General features: G+C 36.4%; 1 protein-coding gene across 21 annotated transcripts in view; it reads left to right on the top strand.

Moving 5' to 3' along the window:
- LOC132199070 (sodium channel protein para) overlaps positions 1–21,243 on the top strand; it is a 45,799-nt gene that overhangs the window by 12,719 nt on the left and 11,837 nt on the right. For 7 of the 21 annotated variants that reach the window (XM_059623462.1, XM_059623465.1, XM_059623459.1 and 4 more), the window contains exons 3-21: positions 3,594–3,691; positions 4,983–5,365; positions 7,042–7,071; positions 8,860–9,015; positions 9,393–9,598; positions 10,160–10,288; positions 10,553–10,644; positions 11,156–11,368; positions 11,423–11,489; positions 11,545–11,689; positions 11,744–11,908; positions 12,232–12,486; positions 13,710–13,784; positions 15,644–16,048; positions 18,168–18,270; positions 18,629–18,697; positions 20,260–20,534; positions 20,826–20,999; positions 21,061–21,223. In XM_059623462.1, coding sequence (XP_059479445.1) covers positions 5,219–5,365; positions 7,042–7,071; positions 8,860–9,015; positions 9,393–9,598; positions 10,160–10,288; positions 10,553–10,644; positions 11,156–11,368; positions 11,423–11,489; positions 11,545–11,689; positions 11,744–11,908; positions 12,232–12,486; positions 13,710–13,784; positions 15,644–16,048; positions 18,168–18,270; positions 18,629–18,697; positions 20,260–20,534; positions 20,826–20,999; positions 21,061–21,223 — 2,869 coding nt within the window. In that variant the 5' untranslated portion in view covers positions 3,594–3,691; positions 4,983–5,218. Of the gene's footprint in view, positions 1–3,593; positions 3,692–4,982; positions 5,366–7,041; positions 7,072–8,859; positions 9,016–9,392; positions 9,599–10,159; positions 10,289–10,552; positions 10,645–11,155; positions 11,369–11,422; positions 11,490–11,544; positions 11,690–11,743; positions 11,909–12,231; positions 12,487–13,709; positions 13,785–15,643; positions 16,049–17,129; positions 17,265–18,167; positions 18,271–18,628; positions 18,698–20,259; positions 20,535–20,825; positions 21,000–21,060; positions 21,224–21,243 lie in introns of all 21 variants that reach the window. The other 14 variants (XM_059623458.1, XM_059623457.1, XM_059623467.1 and 11 more) reach the window with 10 other exon arrangements.

Consider the following 21,243-nt stretch of genomic DNA (forward strand, 5'->3'; position numbering starts at 1 on the left):
AAAAAAAAATATTTAATCTAATCTAATATTTGAAGAAGTGGTTCTCTTTTGTGGGAGAAAACAGCTGATTGTGAGAGTGAAGCTGAAATCGAAATTTCCATTTTTTTCACGGAAACGTTTGTGATCTGTGACTATTAATATTGCGAAATTTTAATTTGAAGATAGCAAGTTTAAATGGAGAATAAATAAATAAATAAAATCATTTAGAGTTATAAAATCTCAGCTTTAAATTTTAAATCAACAATCAAGGAATTTTAATATTGAAAATTTATTTTAAGTCCTTCCTATCCAGCTCAAAATAAGCTAGAATATAAAAAAAAAAATCAAAACTTATACTCTCTGAAGGCAATAAAATGCATTTTGTTTAAAAATTTCTATAAATTTGTTCCCAATTGTAAATAAAAATTAAATTGCAATATTCTAATTATTGATTATAATCTTCAAATTAAATATTGAATAAATTATAGTTATTAAACTATATTTAAAGATAAAAGCAGACTAAATCTTAATAACTTTTTCACACCAAATTCTTAAAATAAAAACAAATAATCATCTTGATTTAAATAAACTGTCAAATGCGATTGCATGACAAGTTTGAGGCTTCGCAGTCCACATTTCAATTTATTTATTAAGACGTAGCTGGCGGGCCAACCCTTTGGCTGCGGCACGCAATGCGCGTGTATTCGTATATTTTCAGCGTAACCTGTGTGGGGGTCAGCGCAGGAGGAGCGCGTCAGACGGCGCTTGCCTGCTGCTTTGCAGTTGGTCCCTTATTGAAGGAGAGCAGAGTAGGTCATTAGACCGCGGCTGCATTTCCATTGCTGGCATCGTTTTCAGCCTCGCCGTGTAAAGGGGGGACGAAATGTGGTGCTTGCTATTCGGTGCGGCCCGCCTTTCCCTCTCGTTTTGTGGGTCAACAAGATTTTTCCGAGAATCTGCCGAGAGGAGTTTTGCCTGCCAAGGAAGGTTTGGACCGCAACGCGGAAATTCCGATGAATCGGATGGATTTTTTATGGCCGCGACATCGTACGAATCTCGAGCGTGGGCGAACTTTTGTGGGAAAACATACTAGATACATAAATGGCAGTATAAATTATTCTGTTTGCCGGCAGAGAACGTTGTGGGGGAGCAAAAATAGAATCAACGTGCCTTTTATACTTCCTCCACTCTGTTTTCGAGGGTAAAAACAAACTTTTTATGTTGACAATGATTTCTTAATATCTGCGTTTTGTTGATTGGAATACCAATTCAATTAAAAATATTAAATTTTTTTAATTAAAATTTTCATTTATATATAATTAATTTGGAGAATAAAATTACCCTTTTTTTGTCGAGATAACTGAAAAGTCTCTATAGATGAATTAAAAAAATAATGTGATTGGCTAATATTTGAAAGCAAATTAATTAAACAGCGCAGTCGGAATGAAAATTGTGTAATTTCGATTTATGGCTCGTAATTACAGTCCTGTTTTTGAGCAAACACGCCACAAGCAATGCGTGATCCGGTGCGTGTTTGCGTCTCACTATTTTCCTAAACTAATTTCGCTTCCTGCGGCCGCGACACGCGCGCGCGGGGGTCAAATAATTTCACCCCTTCCTTGTCAACGTCCGCCCTTTGCAATTATTTTTCCGCCTCAAAAAAACTCGGATTTGAGTAAATGAGTGCATTTTTTTGCTTTTATGCTCGTTAAAATTTGTGAACCAGTATGACCTGCCCGCGTGTGAAATGAATGTGGCACGGCTTAACTAGCTTGGATCATAATTTGATGCATAGTCGGAGTACAAACACCCAGTTCCTGCTCGAGTTCCGTCTTGGTAACAAGTTGCGGAGCAATAACCTAGAGATTTAATGCGGCAAAGTTCAAGGCAGTGAGTCTCAGAATTTCAGGAGCAAAATGTAACTTTTCTTAACAGAAACGAACGGATTATTGAAGATTTCTCTTAAATTCTTTGCAAATTTTTAATTGATTTTGAGAAAGATTTGGATTAAATAAATAAAAATTTCAAATGGAAGGGAAAAATGCTCAAAAACCACCGAGATTGACAATGTTTAGCAAAGTTTGAAGCAGTTAGCCTGGTGCTGTTTAACAAAGTCGCCGTATTATTGGATTGACCCCGACTGACCTTGTTTTGCCATCTCACTGAAAACGCGGTTGCTAGCAGGCAGCTCTAGCATTAAATTTTCCACTATCGAGACCCTAATTCAGCAGCAGCCGAGTTCCCCTTTTTCCAATTCCAATTTCTGAGATTCCGTTTCTCCCTCTTTAAATTCCCACCGACTTAATTGCCGCAGTTTCAAATTGGCCCGGCAATTTCAATAAATAAAGGCGACCTGCTCGGAAAGTGAAAAATAAAAAGAACGGAACCGGCAGGGAGGGAGGTGCGCTCGCCCGCTCGCTGGCTCACTCCCCAGCACCCCTTAGGCGAACCCTTTAGTAGGCAGTATGTGCACTCTCACTATGTCTGCCGCATTGCGTCATCACGAGCCTTCGCACAGACTCGGCAGCGCTACACGGGCACCAAATAAACGCACGTGATGACGATCGCGATTGTTTCACCTGATTCCACCGCCCAAATTCCAAATCCGACTTAAGCCTGGCTCAAGCAAGGTGTTACTACCCTCAATTTTAATTACCCAAAACGAATTATAAAATTAGTATTCAAAAATAGTTTACTCTTCAAAGCTGTCGGAAAATTTCTGCAAAACACATGCAATCAATTTCATTTTTCAGCACAATAATTATTGTTTGCTTAAAGACTTGTCAAATTAAATCTTTGAAGCAAATTTCTGCGACGATTGTTGGAAATTTTAAACCCCATTGTTGAGATAGACCAATAAGGAGTTCATATTATTTGTACAAGTCTTTACTTCTAAAATTTTCAAAAGCAATTTGAATTTTCCAGTTGCTTTTTATTTTATAAAATCCTCTCACATTTCGAATTTTATTTTCAAACAAATTTAACAACCGTGACTCTCAGGGCTCTTAAAATATTTGTAAGGTATTTTGAAATAGAAAATTGAATTTTATTTTTTAACAAAAGGGTGATTTTTATTTAATTTTGCACCCTTTGCGAAAGTGTGAAACCAAAACGAGGGTAAAACAGTGTGGCGTGAGCCCGTAGAAGCCCATTTCGGGTGTGGCCGAGCGATCGGCTCCTCCGACAGGCCCCTCGAGGCCGCGGCGGTAAACGGCGCAAAGTCGTTTTGGGCGCCGGAATCGGTCACACTGCAACTTCCATAAACACCCGACAGTCGCCGCGCGATTAACCTTTCAACTCGGATGGGAGGGAATTCCCTGGCTGCCGGGTTTCAGCTGCATTATTTTTTGCTCGCTCGCGAGCGAGCGAACGAACGAACGAGAGAGCGCGCTGGCGAGCGGTGGTTGGAGAGAAGGTCGAGAGGGCGCCCGGTCGAGAACACACCCCGGCTGACCCCAAGACAAATCCTCGCCCTGCGTTTGACAATCGGAAAGAAAAATTGCAGAATAAATAGTCCAAACTTCCGAGGCACGCTCGTCTCGATTGAGATATTTTTGCTTTTTGTCCTTTTTTTCGGAGAGTATTTTAACCGGAACGACTGTGTCTTGTTCCAGGAAACGTGACTCCGAGTAACAATATGACGTCATGGAATACGCCGTTTTCGTGAGCCAAGCTGGACTGCACGCGTGAAACATCCCTCATTAGGAGGGTGGTGAGTAAACACACGCCCGATTCCATTATTATTATCTCTTATCGATCAGCAGCACTTCATCGCCTCCTCTTTTGATGTGTTATTTGTTTGATCAAGCGGCTGAGCCAATATATCAATGGAATATCATTCAATTTGCGATAATGACGGTTGCGAACATTTATTTATCGATTCTCGTTCGGTCCGCGCGACATCTCTGCTCTCGAAATGCGATGGATTTTGAGTTTTTGTGGCGTCGTATTTCACGGGGTATAATTCCGGTTTAGTGCACGGCGAATGAGATCCACCAGCGCAGCGTGCACCTGCCATAAAATTTCGCAGACACGCCCCATGTATTTCGTCGGTGGCCGGCTGTGGCAAACGTATTCTGGGAATACACGTTCAATATATATACAGACATCCCTGGTGCTTTCTCTTATTTATATTTTGGGTGGAGAACACCAGCAATCAATTATTTGATGTGGTCTCTTTTACAGTCACACAAAAACGAAATAATTGCGTTTTTGTTGGATGAAATTGATTGAATTAAAGGTGCATTAATTATTCAGTTCCCTTCCCGTGATCGATATTTTGAAAAGTAAAACTCAATTTGATAATAAAAATTTAACTCCTCCCATGCATTGATAATTAAAACATGAAAAAATCTGTAAAAAAAAATAATAATAAAGTCAAGATCTTCTCACTGTTAGCATAGTCAAGGGGTGAGCCGTATCTCAATTTTTCACTTTAACGACTAATTTTTATTATTTTTTCTTATTATTCATAAATTTATTCACAGGAGATGATATTTATTTTCTTAGTCCAGATTAATTTATTAATTTTAATTAATATAAATACACGTTATCGAATACCATTTTTGAAAAAGATATTACAAAAAGTAGAGAAAACCAATTATACTGGATTATATAAAATAACTCAAGGTATTGTGGTTCTCTTTGTACTTATTATTGTATCCTATCTTAAGTCTGCCAGAAGAGTAAGAATTGTTTTTTTTTTTTTATTGATTATTGATTTAAAATTCAATTGCGTACTTCAAAGCGAATCTCGAGGAAGGGGAATGTATGCAACCGGTGTGACGTGGATGCGAGACGGTTGCCTACTTTTACAGAAATGGAAATGCATTACTGTATATTTTTTAGAATATTTTATCGTTATAATTTAAAACTGTAAAACGTCAATTATTTTTAACTGATTAAGATAGAAAATTTCATGTGCTGCTGACGATTTTCAACTTGTTTTTAAAATTTCAGCGCAATGTTTTTTTTTTAACTAATGGTGATTGTATGGGTTTCAGGTGTCAAGGTAGCGATAGGTCAGAGAGGATGATGCGCTATGCTATCGCCTCAGGTTGCTGCGAGGCCCCCGCCCGGAGGAGCGCTGCCCCACTTGCCGCTGAGAGAATCGCAGCTGCAAGTTCCACCCCCTTGGAGACCTGTCGCCGCCGAAGTACTGCTTGAGCGAACCAGCCGGCATCCCGAAGCTAGCTGCTAGCCCATTACCTTCTCAGCCCATTGTCTGTACCCCCAGACAATGTCTGAAGACTCGGAAAGCGTCTCTGAGGAAGAACGCAGCTTGTTCCGTCCTTTCACGCGAGAATCTCTTGCAGCTATCGAGGCGCGCATTGCCGAGGAATATGCCAAGCAGAAGGAGCTTGAAAAGAAGAGAGCGGAAGGAGAGGTGAGTCAAAAAGGCCCTTTCAAACCTTTCGTATTTATGCGTTTTCGGCCCACCACTTTCAGCCACTTCAGGGAAGTGACCAGTGCTGCGGAATCGCATTTCCATTTTTTTCATAAATATATCTGCAAAGTGGTCGCTGCGCATTTCCGATTACCCTCGAGGTTTGCAAAAGAAATGCGCAGTCGATCAGCAAAACATTCATCATATCAGAGGAATGAAACAGTTCCAAACTCCATTCATTGGGCAGAAGAAAATGTATAAGAATTTTAGATCAGACTTTCAAAAAGTGAAAGCCGGGCTTGTTGCAGAAATCATTTTATTATAAAAAATCTGCAAATGTATGGTCTTTTTCATGAGCAAAGAAGTTAAGCTCTTTTTCTCTTTTGAGGTTAGGAGTTAATTTTGATAATTTTTGTTTTTCAAACAATAATTTTTTTTATATAAAACGATTTCTTTAACAAGTCCGAAATTCAAAGTAATTAAAATAAATCAGTTCCTCTCTGCCTAACAATGACTGGAGATGTATTTTCCATACTTCCAAATCCATAACCACGACTAACATAAAACTTTGACACATACCTTCAGTTTTTCATCGAATGATTCTAAACATTTCCTTTGAATTGGCCAATCAATTGACACGAAGTCAAATCAGATTAGGTTATCTCCCTCCGGAGAGCAATTGATTTGCCATTGTTAGGATGTATCAGGAACGCCGTGTGTGTGTCATCAATCACTAGATCGGAAATAACGAATGAGGGTGCCAATTGCAGTAGCAAACAAAAGCGAATACGAAAAAAAAAACAGTTCCAATTTTTATTATTTGTTAATTTCATACCACAAGAGTTGTGGTTTTCGCTGTGTGTGTGAGTAGAAAAATAATTAACCACCCATTCTGCATGAAATATGTTTTGAGTGTCCAAGACGAGTTTTACCCCTTTCGGTATACTTCATGCTGAACCAACCAATTCGTGTGTTATTCATGATTAGGCGCATAATGCATTTTCAGTGTTGTCGTACGTACATGTGTGCCGTGTGACTTTTGCATCCGTTTGCAGCGTACAAACCACCAAAACTGTCTGGTTGCGTTCGTGATTTTGGTATTCTTGGCAAAATCACGAACAAAACTTGTGTTTCTCCCCAAGCCTTAGCAACTCTATTTAAAATCAATCTCAGAAAATTCCCATTCGAATCCACGAGTTTGATTTTCTGTAGACGGTTGCATGCGAAAAAGCTTCAAATTCTGTCAAGTCTCTCTGTTGCCTATAATTGGAAAGAGTCCCTGATGTTACAAAGAATGTTTCATGTGTATTAAGCGCTATGCTTTGACGTGTACCAAATTTTTATATTACATTTTCCAGATTTTTTTATTTGAAGCGATTTGAGCCGGTGTGTTGAAACGCCGGCGCCTTGACGCTTTTTCCATGATTTATTTCCCAAAAAACCAACATTTTATACAAAGTGCGTGTGCGAGCGTGTGTTTTGATTTCCAAAAAATCTCTTTCTGCAGCAATTAGTGGTGCAGAACACTTCTCTATGCTCCTCTCTATCTCTGTCATATTTTACATATGATGTAGAAAAACTTGTAGAGAAAAAAAAACATATGATTTCTTTTCTCCTCCTTCTCTCTTTCCTGGTGTGTGTTCTCAATGTTCTGCCGTCTTTTCTTTCGATTGCAGGATTTTGGGCGGAAGAAAAAGAAAAAAGAAGTAAGATTTTCTAACTGACACTATATATTTATGCAATTATTCGTTACGTCATACATTTAGCCTCTATGGTTTCTTTCATTCTCTCTCTTTCTCTTTAAATTGCGTTCTCTTTTTTGCTTGATTTCGCTCCATTTCCTCTTCTCCTAGATTTCTCTTCCTCGCGCTTTTAAACTAACTAAACGAGAGAATAAATAAATCCAAATTGATTGCAGAGAAATTCTCAAAGGCGTCCGAAGTTCTCAAGCTAAATCATGACAAATTTAATTTACATCAAGAATGCAAATAACCTTAAATTAAGATTTATAACTTCACGGACGTCTTTTTTTTATTTCTTTGGCGTACATATTTACTAATTATTAAATAATTTAAAACTTTAATTTCCTCTTCTCTATTTCATCCAATATGGTTGTTAAGGTGGAAATATTCTAAATAACATATAATTTTAAATAATTACACCATCTAAAAAGAATTATCCTGCTTTTCTATGAAAAAAATAATTATTTCCACCTCGCAAACATGTAATAATAATTCAAACAAAAGATCCGCCTCCTCACGAAACACCACACCTCTGCATTAAAATTGCTGCTATGCGCGTGAACGAACCCCTGCTGCTGTTTTGCAAACTGCGCCGCATTGCATCTGCACGGAAATTTGATGCGTGTGTTGAAATATATTCAACTCCTTGGTGTGTGCTGCTCTTGCTGTTCTGTGTTTGCTTTGCTCTCTAGCCAAAGGATACATTAAAATGTTATTATTATTATCCCTTTTGAGAAAAAAGAAAATGTTTAATTCCCGAACTGGTGAAAATCAGTATAAATGCTAAAAGGTGAAATTCTGATTTTCAGCTTCCCGTGTTGACATTCCCCGACGTGTGCATGACCTTTTTATGTTTTCGTCCCTGTTCATCCGGCCACCAACGTTCAAATGCGACTAACTTCTTTACACGAATTTATTTATTTAAAAGGGAGAGCTGTGGTGGAATAAAAAGTGTCGCCACGCTATTCAATCGCCGCGCTATTCAACCTGTAATGCACCCTGATTTTGCAATTGAATCTTTCTCACTAAATGTGCCCATTGCTACGAGCGTAAATAACTCTCAATGTGGTCGCAAGCTATTATAATATTTTTTTGACAATCACGATTCACAAGCTTTCAAGAATTTCCGTCTCGTTAAAAATTATCAGGAATTCTGCTATATATGTGTCGCAACTTTTAATATGTCTCTTTAAAATCCAGCACTTTTATTTTCTCTAAATATTTCAAGCCGCAGATAAATTATAATACAGCATGTCGAAAAGATTATATTAAAAATTTATTTATAATATTCAAATTGGAAAAAAGAGCTTCATCGAGATCCTTGATTGGCCTAGTTGGATTTAGAAAATATTTGAAAAAAAAGCATGAAGTTAATTTTTGGAGTTACCAGATGCTTTTAATACATTCCCATATTACATCTGTCAATATTTGCTCATTCTCCATTTGTAGACGAAATCGTTAGATTATTATATAAATATTAAAAGAAACATATACATTCAATTTCATGGCTCTAGTATGGAACTTTAGTGCACTGATGAGTTATAGAATGAATTAGGATTTCAATGAATGAAGCTTTGATAATTGACGAGTTAAAGGACTGCTTTTGCCTAGAGCCACTTAAGTATGTGTTTACAATTGAGAACGTGTTTGCGTAGGTGAATTTGGATTTGGAACAATTTTTATTCAATTCGAATCTGGCGTCCCCGGTCCGTCTCCGCAGGGCAGATTGTTCTTATTTTGTTTCCTCGGCAGGTTCGGTATGAGGACGAGGACGAAGATGAAGGCCCCCAACCGGACCCTACCTTGGAGCAGGGCGCACCAATCCCAGTGCGTCTGCAGGGTGGCTTCCCTCCAGAGCTTGCATCCACCCCTCTAGAAGATATTGATAGTTTTTATCATAACCAAAGAGTGAGTTGTTTGCTTTATATTCTTAAATTCTTGGACTCGAAAGTCGAAAGAAAAAATTTCATGACTAAAATCAAGATGAAAAAATTTGAATTTGTAAGGGATGAAAACCAGGATTTTGAAGATTCACCTTTTAAATCTCAAAAAATACAATTTGAACTTTAAGAAAGTCTTAAAATTTGCTTACTTGGTTCAATTTAGTGAATTAGCAATGAAGACAGGAAAAGGTGGACTTTGAATCCCTCTTTTATCCTTAAACAGTTCAAATCTTGTGATTTCAATCTGTTCTGGATTCAATTCAAGATTTTTTTTTTTAATTCGAGAATGAATTTTGTGTAATTTTTTTTACAATTTTCGTCTCACGCTTCTCTCTGCTGCAGACATTTGTGGTGATAAGCAAAGGAAAAGACATCTTCCGCTTCAACGCAACCGACGCCATGTGGCTGTTGGACCCATTTAACCCCATACGTCGTGTGGCTATTTGTATCTTGGTTCACCCGTTGTTCTCGCTGTTCATCATCACTACCATCCTGACCAACTGCATCCTCATGATCATGCCCACAACGCCCACCGTCGAGTCCACAGAGTAAGATTTCGGCAGATAATAAAAAAAAATTCAAATATCTCCCCCCTATGCAAAAACCAAAAATCAAAATTATTTAAAAAAAATTCTCTTTCAAGAAAAGCTCCAGGCATTTGATTCTTAATTGGGAAACAGTTTAAAAAAAATCCTTTCTATTTACATTATTGATTTTTTTTACAAACCCACTTATTCTGCATTATTGTTGTTTACATACAATTATTTCTATTAATTACTAAGTGTTTAATGAGTGTCTCCTATACTAAAAACAAAACCATTTATATTATCGCCTAGGATCTAAACTTTTCATAATTACCTTTTGTAGAGCAGGTGCGGACTGGTTCATTGGCTAATTTATTTAATCTAACTATATTGGAAGAGTTTTGCAGAAAAATAAGAGTAACGTAGCTCCCAGTATATTTGGCTCCAGTCCGCGCCTAGCGTAGCAAAATAAATGTGGTAGAAATCTAGTTTCATATATATTTATACATTGATCCCCTTTAGAAACCAAGTGAATTTGTTACTTGGCAACAGAATTTAAACTTAAACGCAATGTAATTTTTCCAGAGTAATATTTACTGGCATCTACACATTTGAATCTGCAGTCAAAGTGATGGCTCGCGGGTTCATATTGCAGCCGTTTACCTACCTTAGAGATGCATGGAACTGGTTGGACTTCGTAGTTATAGCTTTAGCGTGAGTTATCTAGAAAACAATTAGCTAGCTAGATTTTACATAGACGATTATAATACTCTATCTATTTACTATATATTTTCTCATATAGTAATAAACTTTGTTTTTATTAGTTTTCTAAATAGATTAATTACACTCTAGACATATAAACTTTAATAATCCTTTCTTTTAATTTTTAGTAGTTCTTTAGTTTACTATACCGACGAGATTCAGTCTCGGACTGTATTCAATGTCTAATGATATAATTTTCCATGACCTTCCTTGCAGCTATGTAACTATGGGAATAGATTTGGGCAACCTTGCTGCCTTGAGAACATTCAGGGTTCTTCGGGCGTTGAAGACTGTGGCCATCGTGCCAGGTACAAAAACTCATAGTCTTAATTTTTTAAATATGGATTAAATATGCATAAATTAAAAATGGTAATCATTCAACAAAAGGATATTTTTCCACAATTTTAATAAAGGGACAGGGATCAAGTTAAAAAATGAAAATAATATTTAAAATTATTATTTTTTACATTATTTATTAAAATTTAAAAATAAATTTTGTTTTTAAAAGTAATATTACCAATTACATAATTAATGTTATTTATTAGGAATGTATTCAAATGATTTAATTGCAATTATTTTCAAAATATTTTATAAATTTAAAGCAAGTTTACAGTAAAAAAATTATTATAAACTCATATTCTCACCTATAAGCGCTCTATTAATTAAAGGTGTGATTTTTAGAAGGAAATTCTTGGTACCTGTACCAGTCCAATTTTTTCAAATTTGGTTGAAATTAGTAATAGATATGGTTTCATATGCTGGCACGTGTAATATGAAACGAGAATTATACAAATTACTGACAAAATTCTACAAATTCAGGCTTGAAGACGATCGTGGGTGCCGTGATAGAGTCTGTCAAGAACCTGCGGGACGTAATCATTCTCACCCTGTTTTCACTTTCTGTATTTGCCTTACTTGGACTCCAAATTTATATGGGTGTCCTAACCCAAAAGTGCATAAAAAACTTCTCCGCCGACGGGTCTTGGGGGAACCTTTCACACGAAACCTGGCACAAATTCATGAGCAATGATTGTGAGTTTGAAAAAAAATCAATTCTTTCAGGTAATTAATACAAATACGTTTCAGCCAACTGGCACTACGGCGACCCCCCTACCGCTGACCCGCCTCTGTGTGGCAATTCGTCCGGATCAGGGTAATTTTTGAACTTAAAAAAGTTAAATTTTGTCTGACCTTTGGTAAATTTCCAGAATGTGCCCACCAGACTACACGTGTCTGCAAGGCTTTGGGCCGAATCCAAACTACGGCTACACAAGCTTCGACACCTTCGGCTGGGCCTTCCTGTCAGCGTTCCGTCTCATGACCCAGGATTATTGGGAGAATCTTTACCAATTGGTTTGTTCAAAATAATTTAAATTAGAATTTAACTGAACGACTTCTTTTGTCCAGGTGCTGCGATCAGCAGGGCCATGGCACATGCTTTTCTTCATCGTGATCATTTTCTTGGGTTCGTTTTATCTCGTGAACTTGATTTTGGCCATCGTCGCCATGTCATACGACGAGTTGCAGAAAAAGGCTGAAGAGGAAGAAGCCGCCGAAGAAGAGGCTATGAGAGTGAGAAACCACTTTTAATCATTGATTTTGTTCCAATTTTCATTTTAATTAAGGGAAAAATACAAATATTAAAAATAAAAATTGTATTACAAAATTTGCTGGAAATAATCATACAAAGATAATGTAATTTATTATTTTGCCCTAAACTTATTGGCCTTACAAATATTTTTTGGCCTATATAACTTAAATTTATTGCAAAAATTCCTAAATAATATTTTCCAGCAAATTATTATTACAATTTTTAAATGCTGCAAATTTAAATTGATAATTTATTTAAAATATATTGGAAAAACTTTAAATTTTTGGTAAACTTGTTATTTCAGGAAGCGGAAGAGGCTGCAATGGCAAAGCAGAAGAAAATCGATGACGCGGCAGCGGCGGCTGCAGCCGCTGCAGCCGCCGTCGCAAACGAAGGGGTCGTCAAGTCGCCATCTGACTTCTCCTGTCACAGCTACGAACTGTTTGTTGGGCAGGAGAAAGGTAACGATGACAATAACAAGGAGAAAATGAGCATCAAATCGGAGGGAGGAGACTCGATAAGTGAGCACCACAGCCGCGCCAATGGCAAGGTCCGCAAGGTATGTACCTTTAAATTTGTTCCTGATGCAAATCTCATTATCTCAAGTTTTTAACAAAAAGAAAATCTTTTAATTTCTGCGCCACTTGCTATATAACATATTTATTACAACAATCAGGGTTGATGAACAAAACTCTAACTTTTCCGCAAAATTCATACTGAAATGAAATAAATTGGAAAATATGTTTGCAGTGTAAAATTTTAAGTTCGTCAACCTTGCTTCAACCATACAAATTTCGATGTGAGCTTCTTTCAAAATGTTTTTCGTCAACAATTTTGCTTGTTGTGTGTATATTAGTTGACATTTCACTGGCAGTTGCTCAGGTTTGCCCAACACGTTTGGAGTGTTGTTCCAATACACAATTTTTGACAACCCTTTTGATTTCACTACTCTGCTGCCTTAATTTATTTCTCTAGGTCTATAAATGTTCTTTTTGTCGATTAGACGCTATATTTTAAAAAAATTCTCATGGTTTTTAAGCAAATACACGGTGCTTGAAAACGCTCAGATATTCGAGAAACAACCACAAATATGTTCAATCCATATCTGCCCTGCTTTTGTTGTTAGCTTTCATTTCACACGCGAAAGCTCACTTTTACCTAAATGGAAATTAAAGTTTGACTAAAATCGAATATAACTTTGGCAGTTTGTATTGAAAGTTTAAAAATTCAAAGACACAAAGCTTTGTTTGAGCTAAATTTGTCTCATAATTTTGGTAAAATTTTATTTTGCTGGACTGTGTATTACAATTAGTTGCTACATTCCGCCCCATTATTTTGGTTGCTCACTTCTATAGAGCTACTGTTAAAGATGGTCATTGTTTTCAAAAGAATGGTGCATACTAAACGTTGCCTGTAATGATGGAAAACTTCTTCTTTTTTGTAGTAGCTAATTTCTTGCATGCGCGTCTTTCCGTCCGACGAGTTAATTAACTTGGTGTTGCATGTCAATGGTAGAGAATTTAATCTTCTAAATATAGGCAGTGTTATTTTATCTTGAAAATTATTTAATTAATCGAACAAGAGTCTGTAATTTATTGATGGGAGATTCTTCTTCTTCTTCCATCGCCGGAGAGACTTTGTCCGTCACAGGACGGACGAGAGTCGACGCGGCCAAAATTTAAAAATGATAACAAGTCTCCCGTTAATTTAGAACAAATCGATTGTTCAGTTTGCAAATATTGTGACACATTAATGAATACTCGCTGGTGTTTTTCCCCAAAGGTTTCGAGTCAGATGCGCGATAATTACCCGGCTAAAAGTCAGTATACTAGCGCTTACCAGGAGAGCTTAATGAAGGTATGTCACCTGTGTAACCCACAGTGGAGTTGTTTCTCTGCTCCAACATCGTTATTATTTTGTTTTCCTCTCGGCCGGGCATTTGCCTGCGTCGGGCTGGTCTGTTTTTATTGATTAATTGAACCGCTTATTTCTATTTTTAGATTTGCCCAATTATCTCTCTCTATTTCTCGACATATGTTTTTTAATGAGCGTTTTAATGACATGACCCTGTACAAAAGAGCAGTAAACGTGTCACAAAATATTGTCAATTGAATACCGGTATAAGTAGTGCGCCCTGAATGCCTTCATATATTTCACCCGAATGAAACTCTGCGCCTGATTAGTCAAATTTTGTAAAATTCTGCAGAGTTCCATTTCTACTGGTGAATTATATACCTCTTGATGCGTATAGAAAAAAAAATACCTAGCCTTCACCGCAAAGAATTTCTGTATTTTGGCTCCTCTTTTTATGAATGCATCAGTTGGTTTTTTCGTGGTTACCAGAGTTACAAACTCCAGTAGCTGTTTTAGTGAATGTCCCTCTTAGTGAAATATGCATGGAAAATCATCAAAATATTGGTGGTTTTGTTGCGCCAGGAAACATAATTTGTACTCTCTAAATTGCACCATTCTTTTGAATATAAAATAATAACTGTAACCCCCACGGTCCAAAATTAGTTCTTAATTTTTGCAAACATCATCATCATAAAAGTAATCAAATAATTATTTATACCATATCTTAAAAAAAAATACCTGATCGCCATGTTTTGTTTGTTTTGCGCCTCCTAAATACAACAATATCATCTAAACTCAACCCTCTGCCTTCTTCAAAGGCATCAAATTTCCATGAATTGTGTTTTTGGGGAAACATTTTTAGGTTGCATGGCATTTGAAAAAAAGAACATCAAAGCGACCAGCTTCTGCCGATGTACATCCATTTTTTTTTCGTCGCGCACCAAATCAATTTCTGATCACCAAAGCAACACATGGAAATAATGCCTTGTCACCCGATTGGCTTTTCGTTTTGTTTTATAGCAGCCGCTTTCGCACATTCATTGAACAAATTATTAAAATAAAAAAGCGACCATTTATCTACTGCGGCAAATTCGAATAAGAGCGCAAGACCCGTTCAGGAGAATCATATATTATAAGACAAAATCAGATAAAAATAATGAATTGTAAAAGCCCTGCGTAAAAGAAGGCAGAGGTTCGTGCAGAATTTAAACGCACGAGTGCGGATTTGCGAAATTTTAATGATTTATAAGAAATTTTATGACTGACTTTTGTATTTTAATAAGCATTTTTAGGCTTGAAATTTATTTAAAATAGACACTAAATTTGCTTTATTTAAAGTTTTCCATAAAATAGTAGTTCAATATATGTTTAAAAAAATGAGTCTAGATTTGACTACGTTAGCTCTTGATGAGTTTTATGAGTCTTAATTGTTGTTTACTGATGATTTTTAAAAGTGGTTGAAAATAAAAATTAAAAAAATCATACTCTACTCTACATTTTTGACCAAAATGAATGCATTTATAGAAATTATCATATGTTGTAAAAATTAAATAATATTTTTCACCAAATAAAAATTTTTATAACAAAATTTTAAAAATATGAAATTGTTTTCTACGTCATAATAATTTACGAATATGATTGAGCTTAAAATTAGAATTTTTGGCCTGTTTAAAAAATTTTCAAGTCAAATCTTTAACATTCGGCAAAAATTAACCATGTTCCGCAGCCGTGCGTCGAAATATCTGTTCGAATCATACTTACACACAACAAGATCTATCTCTCTATCTCTATATTTTTTTTTTACCAACTTACTGCTGTCTGAGCCCCGTCCACCGCGATTGTAGCAATCACCCAATTTGCAGGCGAGTCTCAGCCTTCCCGGTTCTCCGTTTAACATCAGAAGAGGCTCTCGAGGAAGTCATCAGTTTACATTAAGAAATGGTAGACGTTTCGGTGATAAAAAGCCATTAGTGTTATCAACGTACTTAGATGCACAAGAACATTTGCCGTATGCTGATGATTCGAATGCGGTTACCCCCATGTCTGAGGAGAACGGAGCCATTATCGTACCCGTCTATACCACATTAGGCTCGAGGCATTCGTCCTACACATCGCACGCCTCGAGATTATCCTACACCTCCCATGGTGACCTCCTCTGCGGGAAAGGGATGACCAAGGAGTCACGCTTAAGAAGTAGATCCAGAAACCCCTGTTCATACGTGCCTGAAGTAATAATGGACAGCAACAACAAATATGCCCGCGACTTTGTGAGTAGCTGTACCTACCTCTCTGTTACAAAAAAAATCAAAAATCAAAACCAACCCACTCCTTGGAACATCCTGCTACGTGGAACGTGAAAGAACACAACTCAATATTTATATACATCCAATTATTATTAATCTCGCATACTTATATATATTCTTGTGGTCATCCCTCCTGTGTATAGAATAGAATTGGTTTCCTTTGGAACATTTTGCGCTCTTTTTTAATCGTAGAATGACTTATCATCGTACTGCAGTAGTAGAATTTATTATATACAGCAAGGCAGCTCGGATTTGGCTTCGTGCATGGGATTTGATTTTGATCTAACATTCCATATATTTAAAGCAGCTTTTTTCGTTTTGGCTTTTCCACGACATATTCGGTTCATGCAACTGCACCCACTAAAATAAACCTCGCATGCTTTTTTTATTGTAATGAAAAGTAAACTTTTATTATAATATCTAATAATAATCAACCAACGTTCTAAGAATCGACCGTTAAAACAGCTGAAACCAACAAGCACACCTAAAACTATCCGAAAAGTGTTTAAAGGACCTTTCCAGTGATGATTTTTATTCCTGAAATACTGAAATCCAAATCACGATGAAAAATTCGCATTTATTTACTTCAGAGTTGAACTAGGGGCTTTCCAAAGGTTCATCATTTCACTAAAAAAATAAAAATAAATAAAAAAAAAAAAAAAACTAGAAAAGTCGATCCCAATGATGCTGACTTTCTTATTTAGTGGAAAAGGTGAACCTGCTATGAGCACCTGTTCTTTAGAGCAAGCGCTTTTTTTATCGTCATGTAATTTTTAGATTTATTGGAATTCACCATTAAAAATCATTTCTGTTGAGGGTCTTTCAAATTTCAGAGGTTTAAAATTTCAAGACACATTAACAAACTCACACTTATAATTACATTGAATACCGATCGCATGATTGCAGATAAAACCAGACAATCTCGCAGCAACTAATCATTTAAATACAAAACAAAAAATCCACCAATTAATTGCCGATTCAGAAATATCATCTTCCCTCCAACTCACAAAAAGCTATTTAATGTGTTTCCTGGAATAATGTTTAGTGGGATGGAAAACAAATTCTCCAGAAGCGCAGCAAGGACGGGGGTCCCGAGTCGACTCAAGACGAGCTAATTGATAACTTTGTTAGAGAACTTTTCGGGCCCGAAGTGAAACTTGATTATATCGACAAGGACGGTGTAAGTAGCCGGACCCTATTGGCAGAAAATCCAAAGTTTTAAAATAATAACACCGCTGACAACACCAAACGCCGCCAGAACGAAACAACACTAGCGCTTTTAAACTTTCCAACATTAATAAAATTACTGTCACAGTTTTCTAAATCTTATTCTTAATAATAATGGACATGCTCGGTAGCCTTTTATTTAATCAATAATTTTATCTAGGATTTTGGCATAATTTGAACGCATGAATCCAATTTATTTTCGGCTACCTTTTGTATGATAAAAGATCAAGGCACGACGGAATCTTCTATAATTTTTGTGTGCATGAGGAGAGGCATGAGCAAGTTATTACTATTGCGAAGCATGCGGACTATTTTTATTACCAGAGAATTTATCCTCTTCTGACAGGTGGTGAGAGGACCAAGTCACCACAGACAACTAAAATAATTACAAGTTGTACAGACCGATCAACGGCACCAATTGTACTCTGACTCACAGTTGGTTCGGTGTTGCTCTCGCAGTGCGCGCGCTCTTTTCCGCGCTTTTGTTTGACGTTCTTTCACTTTCTCACTCTTTCGCAGGATGGCTATCCAAACCAAAAATGCATGAAACTCTATGAACCAAAATTTCCTACCAAATATATTCCGCTTCAAATTATATTTAAAAATAAAGGATCTCGCACTTCCACTTAAATACCCTTGAAATAAGTGGAACACGCGTCGATCCCACCATTTAAATTAACAATAAAAAAAAATATCTTCACTATGCCTATTGGAAATATAAACTGAATAAAGCACCTTGCATCCAAAATACCAAAATGTTTAAGTAGTATACGAATAGCAAAATAAAATTGCATGCTTGCCCCCCTTTTCACGAAACAAGACATGATTTTAATCCTCCTCTCGTTGCATTCGTCAGGAGTCGCTGGGTGCAGAGAGCGAAGATGGGGCGGCCAAAGGCAAGCACCAAGAGAACCCATTTATCGAACCTGCACAGCATCAAACTGTTGTAGATATGAAAGGTAAGAATAATTTCGCCCTCAATAAAAATTTTTATTATCACAACAGGAATTTTCTAACTTTTTTACACCGGCTTTGTCTCAAATATCTCGTCGTCTCGGAACGTAATTCCACGTCAAGGCGATTAGCCAGAAGTACTAATTTAAATATAAATTAATTTGCATATTGGAGGTCCTGATTGCTTGCTTTAAAGAACTCACTTTCCCACAAAAATTTTCGTTTGGTGTTGTAAAATTAAAGATTTCAAGAAAATTATGACGTTTAGGAAGTTCATAATTCCGGCAATTTTCGTTCAAAAATTTTAATTTTAATGACAGTGGTTTGAATATTAAAATTCAACGCATTTCTTCCCTTGCGCAGATGTGATGGTGTTAAACGATATTATCGAGCAGGCGGCAGGCCGCCAAAGCCAAACCAGTGACCATGGAGGTAAGTTCTCCACAGCAGCATGACCTTTAGACCTTGATGACCTCTGTGGTACCCTTTGATTATTCGCTGTACATACATGTACATCCTTTGTGTCTGTGCATTCTCAGAAATGAGAGATATCTCGAATTTACTGATTGTTGTTGGCTCTTGGAAATTTTAATTGTGATAATTTTTCAGAGATCTCATTGAATTTATATCTCTAATAATTCCCTCCTCCAAAAAAATAACTAGCTTGTGCCTGACCCTGTCTCTTCTTGGAATGCATGCTTTCTTTATACAACCTTTTTTGTAACTTTCAGGCATTCGTGACATTATGTAAGACATGCATTTAGTTTTTTCCCTTTGAATTGGTAGATAGTTTCCATTATTTTTAAAAATTAAAATAAATTAATGCCTGACTTATTTTTCGATGCATGTTGGATTTCTAATATTTATTTGTATATTATAAATGCATGTATGTGCACGATATTTTAAATCTTCTCAATAAACGTTCTCTTCCTTATCTAAACTCTTAAAACACTGCAAAAATTAGTCTGAAAAAAATAAATATCAAAATTTGGTATGCAATCCGCTCGACTTTCCTGCGGAGCGGGTTGCAAAATTTAAACCTGCAGGCGCGATTGATTAATTTGAAAGACTAATTTTTCGCAATATTTGAATTAAAAGTGCTGAAAATGGATGCTGAAAAAGCCTGTCCTATTTCTCTGTGAATGTTGAATAAAAATTTGTGTACAGCTGCAGTATTTATATATATAGACCATAGAATGCAAAAGATAAAAAAAAAAATAATAACTGCATATTATAGTACATAGTAAAAACCTTTTGTGTATACACATTAATTATTAATTACTGTTCTCTTTATCAGCTATCTCAGTACGTTTAAGGCTGGTCACATGATCAATTTGCTAAAACAAACAATTTAAATACCAGAAGTGTGATCTCTAATAACTTCCGATTTCATCTGTTAAATTCCCCATGGTTGTTTTTTAATCTGCAGCTCTAAAATGTTAAAACAAAAATCATCTTGCCGTGTTGACAGTAAATCATTTCAGCACAGCCTTTACATGCTCTTTTAAATTTTCATTTCAATTCTTCATAACACCTGAAAAATCACGTCGATCATCTTGCACCCTGCTTTTAACGCAGAGAAAATTCTCTGTCTGATTGGAAACTTAAAAAATTAATCGCTTACACCAAACAGTTGACAAAACATATTTTGAGTTTCACGAATTTACATGACAAATCAAATAATCACGTTTGCTGAAATACACTGAAAACTTATATAAAAAAATCACGTCTTCACGCGTGGCAACTTGAGAAAGAACAACACACGCCACGCGTGGAGTAGCATTTTAGTCACACACCAATCATTCTTAGGAGGGATAGATATAGGAAAGCTGTTTTTTAAAAGAAAAATAATTAAAAAAAAAAAAACCAATCCAAATTTGGAGAATAACTAACTCGGAGAAAATGTCATCAGCCTTATCGATGCTGGGTGTAACCTGAGGTTCAGGGTTTAGGTCATGACTAACCTGGCGTGTTTGGCCTGGTGCATTGCCCAGTGTCCATATATTATTTCCCCACAGACGACGACGAAGAAGGTCCTAAATTCAAGGAGAAGGCGATCGCAGCCTGCACGAAGGGCATCGACGTCTTCTGCGTGTGGGACTGCTGCTGGCCGTGGCTGAAGCTCACAGAGTTCGTCAACTTCATAGTGTTTGATCCGTTCGTCGAGCTCTTCATCACCCTGTGCATCGTGGTGAACACACTGTTCATGGCCCTCGACCACCACGACATGGACAAAAACATGGAGAAAGCGCTCAAGAGCGGAAACTACGTAAGTTTATCAATATAATTATTAAATAAAATTCTGATTTACTTCCAAAATTATTAAAAATTTAAAACAATTTAATTTTTTGTATAGTAAAAACTAAGTAATTATTGTTAAGAAAAGAATAAGTTTTGTGGAATTTAATTTTAAAAATAATTTATAATTTTAATATATTACATTTAATTAAATTACAATAATTATTATTTATTTTGTTACTCTACATATTATTTTTATTACCTAATTAATATTCATAATTTTTTAAACAAATTTATAAAAATTTTGAATGGTGTGTTTCAGTTTTTTACAGCAACTTTCGCGATTGAGGCGACCATGAAGTTGATAGCCATGAGTCCAAAATATTATTTTCAAGAAGGCTGGAACATATTTGATTTTATAATCGTAGCGTTATCATTGTTAGAGTTAGGACTTGAGGGAGTACAAGGTCTCTCCGTGTTAAGGTCTTTCAGATTGGTAAGCAAGAACATTTTTCCCTCCGATCATTGAAACTAAATTCAATAAATTCTGCTTTCAGTTGCGAGTGTTCAAACTGGCCAAGTCGTGGCCCACTCTCAACTTGCTCATATCTATCATGGGCCGAACAGTAGGTGCCCTGGGTAACTTAACATTTGTATTGTGCATTATCATCTTCATCTTCGCCGTCATGGGGATGCAACTTTTTGGCAAGAATTACGTCGGTACGTAAAATGGACTTATT

Source organism: Neocloeon triangulifer, unplaced genomic scaffold (genome assembly GCF_031216515.1).
Source record: "Neocloeon triangulifer isolate White Clay Creek 2 clone unplaced genomic scaffold, ASM3121651v1 ptg000013l, whole genome shotgun sequence".
In the NCBI taxonomy this organism is placed as follows: Eukaryota; Metazoa; Arthropoda; class Insecta; order Ephemeroptera; family Baetidae; genus Neocloeon; species Neocloeon triangulifer.